Source organism: Eschrichtius robustus, chromosome 14, assembly GCF_028021215.1.
Source record: "Eschrichtius robustus isolate mEscRob2 chromosome 14, mEscRob2.pri, whole genome shotgun sequence".
NCBI classification, from domain to species: Eukaryota; Metazoa; Chordata; class Mammalia; order Artiodactyla; family Eschrichtiidae; genus Eschrichtius; species Eschrichtius robustus.
Genome location: NC_090837.1, coordinates 75,965,730 through 75,985,167, shown reverse-complemented (window position 1 = coordinate 75,985,167; position 19,438 = coordinate 75,965,730). Strand labels below are relative to the sequence as shown.

The window sequence follows — 19,438 nt, the reverse complement described above, 5'->3', positions numbered from 1 at the left end:
GTAGCAGGTTAAATGGATTTAACATTGCAGGCTTACAAAACTAGCTTGCCATCAACATACCCTTTTTAAATAGGGAAATTTCAGTGGTCTTTCCAAAACTTCAAAATTAACGCATTGCTTTATGGCTATTTCTAAGCCTCTGATATCACTGTAGCTTCCGTCAAACACATGTGCTGCTGGTATAAACTGGATGGATAAAATGACTCAGCGATGCTCTCTGAACACCAAGCGCCTCCCATCTTGTCCATTTGTCACTTAAGGACATAACTGCTTATTCTGTTAACATCTGCAGGGCAGTAAACAGGTAAATTGTTTCACCAGCCACATGGAGACTTGGGTCTGCATTAGCAGATATAGAATGTGGATTAAGATGTAATTGTGACTGATGATGTAATCAGATATCAGAAAGAGTTGAATCTCTCCTCAGAAGACTGGGTTGAGATGACATAGTGCTATAAGCACATAAGATAGCAAATATAAAAAATACGATGTAATGGTCAGTACAGGAAATAGGTTGATGGACCTTCCTTTTTGGTATATTTGACTTTTGTTTCGTTTAAATGACAGGAAGTGTTGGGTTTTATTATAACTTTGCTGTTTAACTGTGCACTTTATATGTTATAGAATAAAGCTCATTTCTCTGGTTTTGTTCTATCCTTTTTACCCCAAGGATGCTGAGTGGCTTTTTGCTATCCCAATCTCTCTGCATTAAGTTAAAGTTCTTCCTGGCATTTGGACTAGCTTGGTTCTCTCGTTTAGGAAAGGACATGGAACAAGTTTGGAAGAGTTCTGGGTGGGGCCTCAGGAACCTACCTCATTGGCCCAGAATTGTACATGGATTTTCAGTTACTTCTCGGCTCTGGACAAACAGAATATTTACATATAATTCCCTCTGGCTGTAAGTTATAGGGAGCTTCCCAGAGCAGAGCATCTGGGGAAAAAGGAAGGTTATTACTGGTCCAGGAAGCCTTTAATGGGAATGAGTAAACGGGGAAACCAGGAGGCTGGCCTTGGTGCTGGGGGGAGGAGGAGGTAACTAACTCAGGAAGTTGGAAGGCGTGAGCTTCTATGTTCCCATGACGCTTTCTGTGCATGTGGTTCTGTTGGGATTATTTGGTTGTGTCTGTGCTCTCCTACAGGGAGTTCTCCGTGTCTCTATCCCAGGGCCCAAGTTCCTGCCACAGTAACAATAACTTCTGTGACAGATGCTGTGCTAAATGTTTCATTTCATTTAATCCTAACAGCAACTGTAATACGGAAGATATTTCTCCACTCTACAGATGAGGAAACAGCCTGTGATGGGGGTTGAGGCTAGTACCTGATACCTGCATCTTAACCTCCTGCTCACGTGTCTCCCATAGCGGGAGCCCACTCAGTGGGAAGGGAAGATGCCCAGCAACATGCTGCTGGAGATGTTCTTGACTTTGGCCCCCCAGATTTGGGGGACTCATCACCACCACTGGGTTCAGGATGCAGTTGGTATCTGGGTCCATGAACATGATCTTCAGACTTCAGTAGATGTGCAGAGGATTGCGGGAGGTTCTGCTCGGATGTGGTAAAAGGCCTAGTCTTTGTCCTCCAGACTCTTCACATGCAAAAGAATGAAATGTGACCTCCTGCTAGAAGGGCAGTTGGGTAAGGTGTCTTCATAGTTCCTACAACACGGCAGTACCCTGCCAGGCACCACACCACTGGGGAACCTGCTCTTGTGATGGTGCTGAAATGAAACTGTCGGCTTAGGGAAGTGTGTTGTCTTTCTTTTCCCTCCAAGAACTGTTGCTTCAGCAGGAGAAGCTTCAAAATGGACACTTACCCCCACAGAGGATCACTTATGACATTTTGGAGAAGCGTTTAGGTGTCTTCCTAACCTCACTAAAGAACTGAGCTATGAATAGCCCCATTTTTAATAAGGGACACATGATTTTTGGCCTAGAGGGTCTTGTAGTCTCTTAGCACTGTGGTTCTCAGCCTGCCGTCCTAGCACTTTGTAGCTGGACTTGGGCAAGGTTGGGGAAGCAGCTTGCTGTCCTTTTGCTGTGTGTGATCCTTCCTGCCTTGGGTTGCATCTGAGTTCCAGGTCTCACCTCCTTACCTTTTCACAATTATGTTTTCCCTTGAAACCCACAGCCTGTCCACTTACTTGTAACAGTGCTGGGAAGCACTGTTGTTTGTTGATGCTCCTCTGTGCTGGATCTCAGACTGGTCCTGTACGGAGAAATTCGGTGGCTTCTGTGCTCCTTGAGGGAGAGAGGTTGACCAACTTGATCTTGCATCTTCTCCAAATGAGTTCTAGAACAAAATTCACGCCCTGAGTAAATCTATTGACTGGTTTCTCTGTTTCTCTGGAGTCAAAAGGACTCCCCTCCCACCCCTAACCAGAGCCTTGCTTTCAATCATAGAGCAGAGATTTGAGTTCCTGCTAACCATGACGTCATGTCAGTGCTGGGGTACAGCCGTGAATAAGGCCGACAGTTTGCCTGCTCTTTGTCCCCTAAACACAGGTAGGAATGGGCAGGCAGTTTATCCAGTGAGTCACCAGGTTAGGCTGTGGGGTTCCCTCTCATCCATTCCCGGGGGTCTGTGCCCAGACTGCCTTGCTTCAAGTCAAGACTACATTGTGGGGCTTCCCTGGTGGCGCAGTGGTTGAGAATCTGCCTGCTAATGCAGGGGACACGGGTTCGAGCCCTGGTCTGGGAAGATCCCACATGCCGCGGAGTGACTGAGCCCGTGAGCCACAACTACTGAGCTTGCGCGTCTGGAGCCTGTGCTCCGCAACAAGAGAGGCCACGATAGTGAGAGGCCCGCGCACCGTGATGAAGAGTGGCCCCCACTTGCCGCAACTAGAGAAAGCCCTAGCACAGAAACGAAGACCCAACATAGCAATCAATCAATCAATCAATTAATCAATAAAATAAATCTTTAAAAAAAAAAAAAAGATTAGATAGTGGCTTTCATTAAAAAAAAAAAAGACTACATTGTGACTAAAACTTCAGTCTGATTCTTAACTCCAAAACTACTTAGTGGCTTAACTTGGCAGGTCATTGTCAATGGGTGTTTGCACTTTTTTCATGTGTGATTATAAGACACTTTAACTGTATAAAATACGTACTCAGTGGGACCTGGGCTGCTGTAAGAAAGTCAGTATTCCTCCATGGGTGGGGGGAGGCAGTGGAGGACTTAGAGTCTGAGATCTTCTCTTTGATTCTGCCCTGAACTTGGCTCTTCACTGTGAACTTTGGCAAATTGTCCAGTATGTTTTACCCTCAAGTTTCTTCTTTGTGAAATATTAGTGATAACCCTGCTCATCTTAATTCAGTTTTAAAACTAAGATGAAATGATTAAATTACATATATTAGTGTAAGATTATGGAGGTGGCATTATTAATAATTCTATGGAGTGAATGTTTCCAATGTTCCTATTCTCTTTTCCCTGAAGTCCACTTTGGTTCTGAGGCTCACTCTGAAACAGTGATTTTAACTCTGATGGCGCATTCATCACTTGGAAAGCGTAAAAAGAAAGTACAGTGCTTGGGGCCTACTCTCAGACTTAATCTTAATTATTCAAGTGTGGGACATGGGCATTTGGTCTTTTTTTTTTTTTTTTTTAAGGATCTGCAGATAATTCTTAAATGCCAGCCAGCGTTGAGAGTCACTCCTCTCAGGGTTTTGAGGTTGAAGTAGTCTAGATCCAGTTACTGATTTTAAGGCAAAGCATGGCTACCTATGTATGATGACTTGCAGGACATCTAAAGGATCCCAGTAACATGGAACACCTAGGGTTTGTTTTCCGTTCCCTAATCGTCTGCAGGATCCCAGGAGGATCCTGCCTTCTAGACGGCACAGTGTCTAATATCATCACCACTGTCACTACTGCCTAATGTGTACAGTACCAATACTGTGGGATTTCATCTAATTCTTAGGACGCTTCATGAGGTTGGTCTAACTTTTGCCCAGATTGTTCAAATGAGGAAACCGAGGCTCAGACCCATTCATCACCTTACCCAACCTAATGAGTGGTGGTTGGAATTCTTACCCAGGCTGTCTAGCTCTAGAGCCCGCACACTTAACCACAGTACTGCACTGCATGATAATTAGTATAAATGGGTAAATGCTGTCCTCTTCTCAGCATTATACTTACATTTTAGCAGGGGCTTTCTGCAGGTAGTGCTCTGCTCAGGATAAAGAATCCTCGGACTGGAATTTCATGTTCGACCACAGGCCAGTGGGGAGAGGCCTCTGGGCACATGAGGGTCTGTGCTGCCCTGCAAATCAGTCACCAAATCAAACCACAAGGACTGCTGCTTTTCAGACCTGCCTGCACATTGGATGCAGCTGGGGAGCTTTAAAAAAACACTGCCTGGTTCCCACCCCCAGAGATTGATGTAACTGGCCTGAGGGGTTGCCTGGCTGGGGAAGCTTTAAAAGCTCCGCAGGTGGTTCTCCCCTGTGCCAGGGTTGAGCACTAGTGCCAGAGGCAGCTGCTCCCTCCAGCTGTGTGTCAGAGCTGCCTCTGTGCCTGCTGCAGATCTGGGAGAAATGAACTCCGGCTGGAGAATCGCTCTCAGTACTAATGCATTTCATTTCAGAGAGGCATCTGCCTTCTCCGGTTAATACACAGGGCTCTTTCCAAAGAAAAATCAGTTTTTCTTTGACAATTAGGTCAGACATTATTTTATTTACTTTGATATGATGGGATTAAGTATTGTTAAAACAGCATAGTGACAAATTGAGTAGTACTGTAATAGGATTCTGTGAGGGAGCTTGTCTTTCCTACAGTCTACTGCCTCCAGGAAAGTTGGTAGAGGTCAGATTTGTTTGAAGGAATTCCCTGAAGGTGAGAAAAAATGAAGAGGCAACACAGAACCTTGGTTGTAGAAAGTTTCTGTCTGGCTCATAGAAATGATGGCTTTCTGTTAAAAGAATATATTTTATCTTACTGCTTTTCCAGATATTAGAAGTGAGAACCCATGTCAGGAGAGAGTGTGCAGGATGCTGTTTGCATCATCTGCAACCAAAACAGTTTTTGTTTTTTAAATTGAGGTGAAATTCACATGACAAAAAATTAAATATTAAATGAACCGTTCAGTAGCATTGACTGCATTCACAATGTTGTGCAACCACCATGTCTATCTAGTTGCAGAACATTTTCATCATTGCAAAGGAAACCCTTCCCTTACAAATTCTTTCCATCTCCGGATTAGAGACCTAAATGTAAGACCGGGCACTATAAAACTCTTAGAGGAAAACATAGGAAGAACACTCTTTGACATAAATCACAGCAGGATATTTTTTGATCCACCTCCTAGAGTAAAAAAAAATAAAAATAAAAAAAATAAAAACAAAATAAAATAAAAACAAAAATAAACAAATGGGACCTAATGAAACTTAAAAGCTTTTGCACAGCAAAGGAAACCATAAACAAGACAAAAAGACAACCCTCTGAATGGGAGAAAATATTTTCAAATGAATCATTGGACAAAGGATTAATCTCCAAAATATATAAACAGCTCATGCAGCGCAATATTAAAAAAACAAACAACCCAATCCAAAAATGGGCAGAAGACCTAAATAGACATTTTCCAAAGAAGGCATACAAATGGGCAAGAAGCACATGAAAAGCTGCTCAACATCACTAATTAGAGAAATGCAAATCAAAACTACAATGAGGTATCACCTCACACCAGTTAGTATGGGCATCCTCAGAAAATCTACAAACAACAAATGCTGGAGAGGGTGTGGAGAAAAGGGAACCCTCCTGCCTGCACTGTTGGTGGGAATGTAAATTGATACAGCCACTATGGAGAAGAGTATGGAGGTTCCTTAAAGAACTAAAAATAGAATTACCATATGACCCAGCAATCCCACTACTGGGCATATACCCAGAGAAAACCATAATTCAAAAAGACACATGCACCCCAATGTTCATTGCAGCACTATTTACAATAGCCAGGTCATGGAAGCAACCTAATTGCCCATCGACAGACGAATGGATAAAGAAGATGTCGTACATATATACAATGGAATATTACTCAGCCATAAAAAGGAACGAAATTGGGTCATTTGTAGAGGTGTGGATGCATCTAGAGACTGTCATACAGAGTGAAGTAAGTCAGAAAGAGAAAAACAAATATCGTATATTAACGCATATATGTGGAACCTAGAAAATGGTACACATGAACCGGTTTGCAGAGCAGAAATTGAGACACAGATGTAGAGAACAAACGTATGGACACCAAGGCGGGAAAGTGGTGGAGGGGGGTGGTGTGATGAATTGGGAGATTGGGATTGACATGCATACACTGATGTGTATAAAATGGATGACTATTAAGAAAAAATAAATAAAAAGAAACCCACAAATTCTTTCCATCTCCACAGCTCAGATCACCTCTGTCTTCCTCCCTCAAGTCTTTTTTGTTTAATTGAAGTATAGTTGATTTACAATATTGTGTTAGTTTCAGGTGTACAGCAAAGTGATTTGGTTTTATATATATATATATATATATATATATATATATATATATATATACTTTAAAAATTCTTTTCCATTATAGTTTATTATAAGATATTGAATATAGTTCCCTGTGCTATACAGTAAATCCATGTTGTTTATCTATTTTATACATGGTAGTGTGCATCTGTAAATCCCATACTCCCAATTTATACCTCCCCGCATTCCCCTTTGGTAACAGTAAGTTTATTTTCTGTGTTTGTGAGTCTGTTTCTGTTTTGTAGGTAAGCTCATTTGTATTGTTGTTTAGATTCCACATGTATGTCTCCCTCAAGTCTTTGCTGGCTACTGTGTTCCTTATCTCTCCTTCCTCTCAGTTTGTGTGTCTGTTCTCTTGGCTGTTTACTTTGTACTGATCATGCCCCACCTTGTACTCGGTTACAGGGGCAGTGGATCTTCCTTGGCCTGAGTGGAGAGGCTTGTTGGCTCAGTCAGCACATAAAGCAAAACTTGATTGTGGTTAAAATTGCCCTTGGAAGTCCTATAAATAGCTCAAGTGCGGCGTATGTGACATTGGGTGAACAGCCCTGCTCAGTAACTCATAGGCACCTTAAGCCAAGAATCTATGAAGTAGCGTAAAGGTGGGGAGGCCTGCCTGCAGATGTCACCCATCCCGTACCATCACAATACAGGGTTTACTTCATTCTTGTTTAACAATGAACTGCTGTAATCTCAATGCATGTCCACATGTGTCTTCATTGTGGGGATGGAGGACACGTGACAGCATCTAGCACAGAGTGGGTACTCAGATGTTTACTGGATTTGAATCTAAAGCTTGCTTGATCAGATCTGTAATGCACACTAGCCTTTAAGACGTTGTAGGAGACTCTGGTCACCTGTTTCCTCTCTAAGTTGGCATTTACCATCTTTGCCCTCCCTTCTCTTGCCTTGCCTGCCCCCCCCCCCACTGAATAGCTGTTACTCTCCTTTGAAATTGGTCACACCTCCCCCTAGAGTATATTTTTTATTTGAATTATCTATCCAGCTAGACTGTATGTTCCTTAACGTGAGGGTATAGATCTTCATGTTTATATTTGGTTACATGGTGCTTATCACAGTGTTTTATGTGTAAACCAGGTGCCCCATAAACACACCTTCTCTCTTCACTGATTCCTGTCTCAGTAAACATTTCCTGAGCATCTACTACATGCCAGGGGTACAGAAATGCCCCATGGTGTATCTGAAAGACCTTGAAGTAGTAAGAGGAAACTGACGTGAAAGAAATGACTGCAAAATCCATAAAGAAAGTTGATCATAGAAGAGTTGATTGCGGCAGTCCGGAGTTGGGAAGGGCTACCTCTGTAGTGCACAGGGAAGGAAGGGTTCAGTGAGGAGACGGTGCTGGAACTTTGACTCTGCCCACATAGACAATGAGGAAAGGACATTCTAGGCTGAGGAAACAGCATGTTCAAAGGTAGAGGGCAGCAAACCTTTTCTGTAAAGGGCCAGAGGGTAAATATTTTAGGTTTGGGGGCCATAGGGCCTATGTTACAACTGTCACTGATATGCGGAAGCAGCCACAGACAACACGTAGATAGAACGTGTCCTTGTGTTCCAATAAAACTTTACGTACACCAAAATTTGACGCGTATAGTTTTCATGTGTTAGCATGTGATTATCATTCTTTTGATTTTTTTTTCCCAGCTGTTTAACCATTTAAGGACTATTCTTCACTCATGGGCTGTATAAAAACAAGTGGCACACCAGATTTGGTCCAGGGCTATAGTCTAGCCTGTGTACAAAAACAGGGAAGAGTGAGATCATATTGCAGGAGCAGAACAGTAGGTACTTAGGTGTGCCCATTCCGATGCCGTTGGTGTGAGATTCTGCATTTCTAACCAGCTCCCAGGTAGTGGTGAGGCTGAGGTCCTCACCTGGAGTAGCAAGGAACTGAAGTATCAGTAGGGTCCCCTTATGCCCCTGATGCTCTGATGGATTGTGTGGGTTTAGGAAAATATAGATGACAATTGTCTGCCTACCAGGTGTTTTCAGTCTGCTTAGAGAGGAGAGATTTATGTAAGTAGAAAGGTAAATGGACCCTCCCAGAGTGAGAGTTAAACAGCAGCAGAGCCAGGCAACGAGGTTCCCCAGTGCTGGGTGCAGTGACCTGTCCGGTGAGAGGCATGTGAACAGCAGGGTTAAGGCCAGCGGAGCCCCCGTGTGAGCTGGGACTGGGCTCCTTGGCTTCCAGTACATCACGCAGCTTGATGACGTCCGCACATCCCCACCTCCACTCGCTTCCTGTTGGCATTTCCCCCTTCTTCTCTCGTTTGTCACTCTGTTATCTTGAGCCTTTCCTGACGCCACTTTACACTGAGTGAAGACTTGGCTTTGAATAGAGCTTCTTGGGTGCGCTGTCCTCCCTCTGACTGGAAGGGGAGTCCCGGCGGCCTAACTCAGGGACGGGGAGTGTAGCGAGGCTAAGCAAAGTCACTCACTTGAAGCTGGGGGACAGGAGCTTCAAAGTCCCCACAGCTGGATGGATGGTGGGCTTAAATGGTAGAGGAGGAGGTAAGTTAGAACACCTGAAGGGAGAGAAATGTTGAAACACTCAGTTTTCTCTGGAGCTACTTCCAAACATTCTTCATGTATTACTCGATAGCACTCAGATACTATAAAGGTTTAGAGTATCTTCCTCTTAAAGATATAGGAATACCTTGCTGTAGTGCAGGCTCAGAGGCAGAGAGACAGTCCTGTGAACTTGATTCATTGTAAAACCAAAAACAAACGACTTTGGCTTTGTACCCTGAGCTGGGGTATCAGCGATGCAAGTTGGTGGTGGTTTGCTTTCCCATTAACCGGTGTTCTGAACCTCTTGCCTCACGACTTTCACTCTTCGATCCTGAATTAGAGACGAGTGTAGCAGGGGCCGGGGCTTGCTTTTAAAAAAAGCCAGTGATCACGTGGAACAAAATGCTGTAAAAAAGCAGGACCAAAATCAAGTCGGCAACTGGCTGGCCATAGGGCCTGTGCTTTGCTGCCCCTCCACGGGAGAGGTGGGTTATGCTGACCCAAGCACACATTCTGGCTGGCCTCTGGTCTTAAGAACTATTCATTTCAGGAGCATTAATTTTGCTAAGAATATTCTGTGGCCATTTTATAGATATATATATATATATATGATTATACATAAATATAAATATACAAATATAATTATATATAAAAATTAAAAAAATATATATATATAATGGGGGGGTATGTGCCCGTGTACACAGACATCTTCTCAAGCAAATAGGCCCTGTGGAAATCGCATACCTATGAGACAAATACTGAGAAAATGTGTCTGACAGAGGTAAGGAGCGTGGTGCCGAGAGAGACGGCCACTAGTAGATGCTGCCGTTTGGCGCAGCAGACCCGTGGTTCTCCCCAGCTGCACGTTACACTCACCTTGGAGCTTTCATGTCACCTCAAATGCTGCGTGGGTCTGAGGTGAACCCCGATTGGTCTTTTCAAGGCTCCCAGGTGATTCTAATGTGCAGTCAGGGCCAAGAGCCCCCGAGTGACATTGACAGTGCCTCCCACTCACCAAGGGCTGCGTTCTTCCCTGCCAGGATTTGGCCAGCTTAATGACCTTGCGGATGTTCGATCCGGATGGCGGCTGGGGAAGGATGCATGAGATTTGGGGGTATGTTTGTGGCTTAAAGAATGCACAACTAAATTGAGATTGCTGACCACTCAGGAATATATTAACACAGTTTCAGTTTGCTGACCACTTTCTTTCACTTCTGCAGGAAAATGGCTTTGACCCTGAATGCAGAATATCAAAGCAGAGATTCCCAAGCTCTGAAGACTTGCTACACTGTCTTGTTGGGTTTTGCATGTGTAGTCTTAATCTTTGTTTGCAGCACACTAGACACTCCCTCTGACATTGCTATTTTGTACCACCTTTTGAGATAATGGTGTAAAACTCTGGGTATAACCAAATCTAGGCTTGGCATTCCCCTGGTAGAATTCGAATTTCATTTATCTGTGACATTCTGTTAGGATCTAGAAGGAGTCCTCTGTAACCAGTCCTGTGAGTTGTCTCTTGTCATGGTATTGGATCACCTTGTATCTTGAAATGAGAAGGGAGGGAAATGTGTGCAGATGACTTTAAAAGTTCTCCTGAGGGCCCCTCATAGAGAGCACACCTGAAAGCTTCTCTTGGCATCTAAGTTTCTTCTCTTTTAATCTTTCAGTACACAAAGGTCTGGATCCCTGACCCCGATGAAGTGTGGCGCTCGGCTGAATTAACCAAGGACTACAAGGAGGGCGAGAAGAGCCTCCAGCTCCGACTGGAAGATGAAACTGTGAGTGCAGTGCTGGGGGTGGGAGTGCAGAGCTCTGCTAAGTGGGGCTGGATGCTACATTGTGGCTAGAGCGTGTCCTGCATGTTGGAGCTTCTGAGCCCCTGGCAACCGTTTTGTTGCTGTTGATGGTAATGTATGTGAAAGTTTAAACCATGAAGCTGCTGAGTGGATGGCCCATGACAAACAAGTGCCCATTGGTGTTAGCAGCTGAGAGATGGCGGGTGACTGAGGCAAGGATCTTCTCCGTGGAGTGGAGGGCACAGGAGGCTTCCCTCCGTGGGGTTGAGGCTCAGTGGGAGGTGAGGGGGAGCCACCTGCCATAAGAGCCAGTGCCTGGTACAGTGGTTGGAGTACCGGCTCTGGGCCCAGCCTGCCTGGGTTGGGATCCTGGCTTGGCCCTTGCTAGCTTTGTGCCCTTGAGCAAGTTAGCAATTTTTCTATGCCTATTACTTCATCTGTGACATGGGGGTGATAGTTTGTCTAGGGAGCTCCTTAGAATAAAATGAGTTACTATGTGGCATGTACTTAGAGTCGTGCCTGGCATGTAAGCACTCATTACATGTTATTTGCTCCAGTGAGAGTTTTTGTTTTTGTTTTTTTTTGGCTGTGTTGGGTCTTCGTTGCTGCGCACGGGCTTTCTCTAGTTGCGGCGAGTGGGAGCTACTCTTCGTTGCGGTGCGCGGGCTTCTCATCACGGTGGCTTCTCTTGTTGTGGAGCACGGGCTCTAGGAGCGCGGGCTTCAGTAGCTGTCGCGCATGGGCTTAGTTGCTCCGCGGCATGTGGGATCTTCCCGGACCAGGGCTCGAACCCGTGTCCCCTGCATTGGCAGGCAGATTCTTAAGCACTGCGCCACCAGGGAAGCCCCGAGAGTTTTTTCGTTAGTTGATTTTCAGGTGGTTTTGCTCAAAAGGAAGACAAGGTAGTAACCAGGAAATGGTATCCCTTCTAGAAGGTCTGATTCAGTTTCCCTTTTCACGAGCCTTTTGTCACTACCCTTCCCTGTGATTTGTGCATTTCACACATATTTGAAGGCGTGCACTGCGCTGGACATGGGGGTTTATGGGTGATCGGCTGTGGCCCTGCCATTCGTGGGGGCTCAGTGCTGGAGGGCTTAGTGAACGTGAACACAGAAATATGGGAAAGAGCCTGAGCAGCCTTCAGGAGGCACGGAAGCAGCAGACGAGGTACAGGAGGAAAGTGAGGAGGGAGCGGAGGTGAGGGTGTCGGGGGAGGGGCTGTGGAAAGGAGCCAGCATTGAAGACTCAGGCCCGGGTGGGCCGAGGGGAGCGTCCCAGGCAGGAGTTGTGTGCCAAAGCCCCGAGGCCTCAGGGTGTCCCCTTTGAGAGTGTGGAAGGAAGGGAGGCCAGTGCACCTGGAAGCCACTGCAGAAGGGGACAGACGGGACAGCCTGAGGCTGAGGATGCAGGTCGTGCATGCAGGGTTTACAGTAGGGGAGACTGGGAGATGAACAGGCTTTGAACCAAGTGGCCAAAAAAATCAAGATTTGGCTTTGGGATGGGTCAGGTTTGAGGGGCTGCAGAGCAGGCCTGGCCTGGGGTGATTATTGCCTCTCTGTGAACTGCAGGAGCACTGAAAGTTTGTCCCCCATCACTTAGCCTTTGATCATTTACTGTCTTACAGTTTTTCCTTCTTCTAAGCTCTTTGGTCCTGTCTTTCTAGGTAGTAATGACCTGCTTGAGAATGGACCTTGTCTTATGCTTTGCTCACATGTACTTAACAGTGGTTGGTGATTAATACATTGATTAGTAGGAAGGTTGAACGTCTTGCCCCTCCTAACTTTTGTTTTGTATCAACTTTGAACACATTCCTTGGTAAACCTGGGACAGTCAGTTGGTTAGTTTGTTAAAAGTTGTTTACACTAAGGTGTGCTCACCTCCCCTTCCCTTTCCTGGCAGGCAGACTTTGCCAGCCTCCTCTTGGTTTTGAGGTGAGAAACAAAATTCCCAACAGATGGAATCATGTTTATCATGTTGAATAACTTGCCACCCCACGCCCAAAACAAAATAAAATTAGTTCACCCACGTGAATGGTGTATCTTCCACTCCAGCAGATTTCATTTCAGTTGATCTTGTAAGTCGGTGGGTGTTTTTTTAAGAGTTGTACGGAGGGAGTGTCGGCTGTGTTGCTAAAACAGAGCAGATGCCCACGTCCCCAGTGGAGAATGAGTTCTGCCCTGCGTGACTAATCCTGGCAGCTGCCCAGGACCCCTCTCCTGCCCCCTCCCCTGCTACACGGCCATCAGCTGTAATCAGAAGAGATGGCTGGGGCTGGAGGTTAGCAGTTCTGGAGATATAATGGGCTCTGAGCATCGGACTCTGTCCAGGTCGCTCCTGGGCTGTGGTTTGTCCACTGCTGGCTCTGAGCTGTCATTAGGAGCGACTCAGCTGAGCTGTGGACCAGAGGCAGGAGAACAGAAGTTGGATGGCTGGACTCTGAATGTTTGAAGAATCTCCTCTGTAGCTAAAAGCATCCTTGATGTACCGGGTTGGCTGAAAAATCCACCCTAGAGTCTCTTTCCCTGCCCTCTGCTCCTCCCTCTGAAGTCCAATAGTGTGGGTTTAACTGTATCAGCAAAGGTTGTAAATAAACTAGTTCTCTTCTAAAACAATAAAGTTCTTAACCTATGGCTTCTACCTTAGCAGTAAGTAACTTGTGTGCTCTGCTCTGTGCAAGGTGGTCAGGCCCACCAGTGTTCCTCTAAAGATGTTTCTTTTCCCCTGTTGCTTGCTTGCTTCTTATTTATTTGTTTATTTATTTGGGTAAAATATACAAAACATAAAATTTACCGTGTCAACCGTTTTTAAGTGCACGGTTCAGTGGCATGAAATACTTACCCATTGTTGTGCAGCCATCACCACCATCCATCTCCAGAGCTCTTTTCATCTTGCAGAACTGAAAGTCTCTACCCATTGAATACTAACTCCCTATTTCCCCCTTTCCCTGCAGCCCCTGGTAATCCCTGTTCACCTTTGTCTCTGAGTTGCATTCTTCTAGGTACCTCAGAGAAGTGGAATCATATGATACTTGTCCTTTTGTGTCTGGATTGTTTCAGCCCAACGTAAGATGTTTTCTGTTTAAGCCAGTGAGAAGATGGGACACTTCTTGGGGTTAAAGCATCGTGTCTTCTCTTTTTCTCCCCACGGCTGTGAAGGGTGCAAGGTATCTAGGTGTGCCAACCCTTAGCACAGTACCCTGTTTAGACCGGGTAAAGCACCTCAGTGTATGCAGACCTTGGTGATAAATGCAGCTACCTAATTCTTTGCGCGGCGTGGAGCTCTGCCTGGCAGACCTTCTCTCAGTTGCCCCCACTTCCCTTACAAACTGCTCAGCTCCTGCCCTCTACTGGCAGGGAAAACTCTCCCCGTTTCCATGGTTTTGCATTTAAATTCTGTTTTTCCAAACAAGTTTGTATCCCATGTCCAGGGCGAGTACTCCCTGTGTGCAAGGCCCTGGCAGTGTTCATGAGCGAGAGGAAGATGGGGAGACGTGAGCTTTAAGAAGAGCAACGTGCTCTATCTGTGTCTCTGCATATCCAAGCCTGCTAATGTTTCTGGGGCCAGGGCAAGAATGGGGATGTAGCCTACGTCTGTTTAAATATTAAAAGCATATTTTATCAAAATTATTTAGGTAAATCTGACATTTCTAATTCTTGAAAAAATAAAGCATTTAGTATATTAAAATGAAAGTAATGGCCATCATCAACAAATCTAGAAACAATAAATGCTGGAGAGGGTGTGGAGAAAAGGTAACACTCTTGCACTGTTGGTGGGAATGTACATTGATACAGCCACTATGGAGAACAGTATGGAGGTTCCTTAAAAAACTAAAAATAAAACTACCATACAACCCAGCAATCCCACTACTGGACATATACCCTGAGAAAACCATAATTCAAAAGAGTCATATACCGAAATGTTCATTGCAGCTCTATTTACAATAGCCAGGACATGGAAGCAACCTAAGTGTCCATCATCGGATGAATGGATAAAGAAGATGTGGCACATATATACAATGGAATATTACTCAGCCATAAAAAGAAACGAAATTGAGTTATTTGTAGTGAGGTGGATGGAGTTAGAGTCTGTCATACAGAGTGAAGTAAGTCAGAAAAAGAAAAACAAATACAGTATGCTAACACATATATATGGAATCTAAGGGAAAAAAAAAAGGTCATGAAGAACCTAGTGGTAGGATGGGAATAAAGACACAGACCTACTAGAGAGTGGACTTGAGGATATGGGAGGGGGAGGGGTAGGCTGTGATGGAGTGGGAGAGTGGCATGGACATTTATACACTGCCAAACGTGAAGTGGATAGCTAGGGGGAAGGAGCCGCGTAGCACTGGGAGATCAGCTCGGTGCTTTGTGACCGCCTGGGGGGGGTGGGATAGGGAGGGTGGGAGGGAGGGAGACGCAAGAGGGAAGAGATATGGGAACATATGTATATGTATAACTGATTCACTTTGTTATAAAGCAGAAACTAACACACCATTGTAAAGCAATTATACTCCAATAAAGATGTTAAAAAAAAAAAAGAAAAAGAAAGTACTTGCATCTCAGCTCTTCGGTCTCCATCTAGCTGCCAGTATAAAGAACTGCTACCTTGCATTGGGCATGTCATGTCTGTACCTACATATAAACACATTTAAGAGGAATGTGACTTGTTCAGTACTGCAGAGTGTTCCTCATAAGTCAGGTTTGCAGTGCTTGCAAATACTGTACTAATTTGTGAGCACCTCTGAAACCACAATTAGAATGTGCAGAGAAGCAAGGCATTGGATATTCGGCCCAACTGGGAACCGGTGTTTCATTATATGAGAATTTTGTTTTGCATTTGTGCTATCTGGAAGGAAGGATTAACAAGCTAATTTGTCTTTCCTTTTATCTAAACGTCTTTGCTGCCCAGTGCCTCCCCACACTCCAAAGCAGTGTCTATCTCTGACATTGGTGATGTTATAGCCCACCAACCTTCAAGGTGCCTGGACACATTTGTCTTATTTCAAGGACACAGGGCAAGAGGTGTGCAGAAGCATTTCCCTGGGGCCTGACGGCGTTCGTCACAAGAGTGTATGTTGAGGGTTGCAGATCTCACTGTGTCAGCACTGAACGCTGATCCCAAGTGACAGAGGTACCATGTGTTCTTTAATAAGGTTATATTTTGCATTTGTGATGTTGGAGCCCGTTAAGATGCAGGGTCCAGGGAAGGGCCCCTCTTGCTCAGGTCTAAGGATGGTACCGAACATATCAGGGTATTATAGCGAGGAAAGAGCAAACATGGTTCTTCGAGTCAAGAAGCGACAGACTCACAGAAGAGCTAGGACTGTTGTCCTTACACATCGGTGTACTCAGACCACATACCTTGAGAGTGCTCACAGAGCTCACATAAACCCCGTGCAGATTAAGTGCCAGCTGCATGTACATCTGGCAAAACCGCAGAGCTAAGAGTATTTGGTAATACTTCTCTGGTACCATAAAGCCTCTTAGTGCACGTGACTTTGATTATTTCTTTTTTCTTTTTGTTTTACTGGTTTTTCCATTCTTTCTTACTTTCGTATTGGTTTATGGGTCATCTAATACTTTTTATCTTTATCTTTGTTTTGTTCTCAATTGCTCAGTAATACACCATTGAGACAGTATTACACTTTGTTGATTGGATGGCAAGGATAATATGGAAGGCAATATTTGTATTGTACATATGCAAAAAATGTTTCCTTAAAGTTATAAAATAACACATTGCGTATAAATATCTATTGGTAATATTGTACCAATACAATTAGTTATCTTGTCTACAGTGGTATTTTTTTTAATTAATATATTTTGTAAAATACACGTAACAAAATTTACCGTCTGCACCATTTTTAAGAGTACAGTTCAGTGGCATTAAGTACATTTACATTGTTGTGCAATCATCTCTACCATCCATCTCCAGATGGATCTCTGTTACTTAGTTATTATCATTGACCTCTTCCCCTGCTGTATTCATGATCTTTTCCATCAGTTAGGATATTTTGCCTGGCTGCTTCTGCTTGGAGGTTGGTGAAGCAGTGATATTTGCCCCCAAGGGACATTTGGCAATGTCTGGATACATTTTTGGTTGTCATGACTGAGGAGGGAGGTTTGCCATTGGCATCTAGTGATAGGTAGAGAGCAGGGATGTTGCTAAGAGGACCCTCCCCCGAAGAAACAACTATCAGTCCTAAATGAAAACAGTGCCAAAGTTGAGAAACCCTGGTTTAAGCCTGTAGAGGAAATGGTCCTGGACTTGCCATTGCTGAAAGACACCATGTTAAAAGCTAAACTTTTATAACTCCATATTCTAACAGAATATGTAAATTGTTTTCCCCGAAATAAATTGAAATCAAAAGATTATTTTTGACTTCACATTTTTATGCTGCTGTAATTTTGTTTATAATTTAAACTTCTTAATTGCCTATTTTCATTTATGTTTTTTTTTACTTTAATTACTTGCATCACCATTCATTCATTATTCATTCACTAGAAACAGTTATTATTGAGCAATTATTATATGTCAAGGTCTGGTTATACAGCAGTGAAAATGGTACATCTGTACCTTTGTGGAGCTTTCAGTCTAACTTATAATGAATGTAATACATACACAAATATAGGCTTTAGAATATGAAAAGTTCAAGGCCAAGAATCTTTAGAAATCCATTAGAAACATGGTGAGGTGCTTGACTCTACCCCACTGCTCCCTCTGTCTTCACTTCCCAACCCCACACACTTTTTTGAAACCCCCTTGGGCAGCTACCTCGGAGTTTCTTGCTGACTTACTAAAGCAGGAACACTTACCATGGTAGAGGTGGCATGCAGACGTTCTACCATGGTTCTCAGCCACCTTGCAGGTTATGTGGGACCCCATGATTACTTCCATCCAGAGAGCTCTAGGTAGAATTCCTGTCTATCACTTACAGGCAGAAGCATAGAAGAGCCTATGGGAGTTTGCCATGCTCTCTTCTTCCTCTGCCTGGTGACGGTGGAGGCCACGTGTTAATGTCTGGTTGACCTTGTGGAGCAGAGCTTCCATCCCAGCCAGCCTTGGGTACCTAGCATGAATGAGAGAGAAACCTTTGTGGTACTGAGCTGCTGAGGTTTCAGGGTTAATTTGTTATTTCTTCATAACCTAACTGACCCTCCCTAACTAAGAAGTTCACATGAGTCACAGAGTATTTTATTTTTCAAGTAATTGCATGCCTGTGCTTAGGCCTGGGCTAAGTGATATGAGGTGAAGAATAAGAAGGTTCTTTTTAAGAAGCATGATCTTTTTGGAGACTAGAGAAGATGGAGCTGTAAGATTTAAACGCAGCTATCACAGAATAAGACACAGCAGAGCATTCATTAAGTGAATGTTTTTTGTATTCGTTTAGGACATAATGTAAACTGGGCTTTTAGTGTGTGTTAAATGAATGTGGAGCCACATACTTGCTATTACAATAAGTGTAAGTGGATTCAAGCTTTGAGGTCTCCTATTTTCCAGGAGGATAGCTCAGAAAGAGAACACAGAAGAGAACGCACCCACATCCACTGACCTAAGTTAAGTACTTTAGACCAATAAAGTTGGAAGGGCCCTTAAAGATTGTTGGGACCAGTCCTCCCATCTTACAATTAGGGAAGCTGCTGTCTGTGGAAATGAAGTGATGGACTCAACACCTCAGAGCAGTTAAGTTCAGTGATTCTCAAGTTTGGCTGCATGATAGAAACCCCCGAGGAGCTACAAAATTTTTGCAAAGCTCCAGCACAGCCAGACTTCTTAAATCAGAGTTTGGGGGTGGGACACAGCATAGTATCTTTTTGCAAGCTCCTCATGGGATTCCAAGGTGCAGGAAGGGTTGAGAGCCACTGCTTTAGTTGACAGCCAGGACTTGAATACAGGGTTTAACTCCTGGTCGGTCTCCATTTCTGTGAGCCATGTGGCACCTCAGGGTCAGCACCAACTGCTTGCCTGCTGTTAACTCTATTTTTACCAGCTTATCTTTTCTCTAGATCTTCTGCTTCTATGGGTAGAGAAAGAAAACTTGTTTCTCCTACTCTACCATATATGCTGATTAGTAGCTCCAAATCTTTGTGTTGGGATTTGTCATTTGAAGATGTTTTTATGATTATGTTCTCTTGCTGTGGTACCATGTAACATGGACATGTTGAGGTATGGGAGAGGTCATGAAAATATCAGACATTTCATTCAACTGGTATTTTTAAGCACCTACTAAGCATTATAGAATCACCTACTGAGTTTAGAGCAATCTAGACCAACACTCTCCAAGAGAACATTGTGCTACAGTGGGATGTTCTCTATCTGTATTGTCCAGTATGGCAATCACTAGCCACATGTGGCTATTGGGCCCTTGAAATGTGGCTAGCATGAGAAACTGAAGTTTTAATCGTATTTAACTTTAATGAATTCAATTTGAATAACCATCTATTGGCAAGTGCAGGTCTAGACCAGTCCTCTACCTTATGCCACCCTCTATATTCTCAAGTGGTGTCCAGTATCATTTGCTGGATGGTGACCATTTGGAGACCCCCACCTGTTCCTGATTCCCAGCTCCTGGCCTTGGAGAGGAGAAGGTCCACTCTGGGTGTGTGACCGAGCATTAATTTTGTGAA

At 44.1% G+C, this 19,438-nt stretch overlaps 1 protein-coding gene across 1 annotated transcript in view; it reads left to right on the top strand.

The window, feature by feature from the left end:
• Positions 1 to 19,438, top strand: part of MYO5B (myosin VB) — a 366,001-nt gene that overhangs the window by 139,783 nt on the left and 206,780 nt on the right. Inside the window, exon 2 of the mRNA XM_068562997.1 lies at positions 10,686 to 10,796. Within this exon, the coding sequence (XP_068419098.1) occupies positions 10,686 to 10,796 (111 nt within the window). The remainder of the gene's footprint in view (positions 1 to 10,685; positions 10,797 to 19,438) is intronic.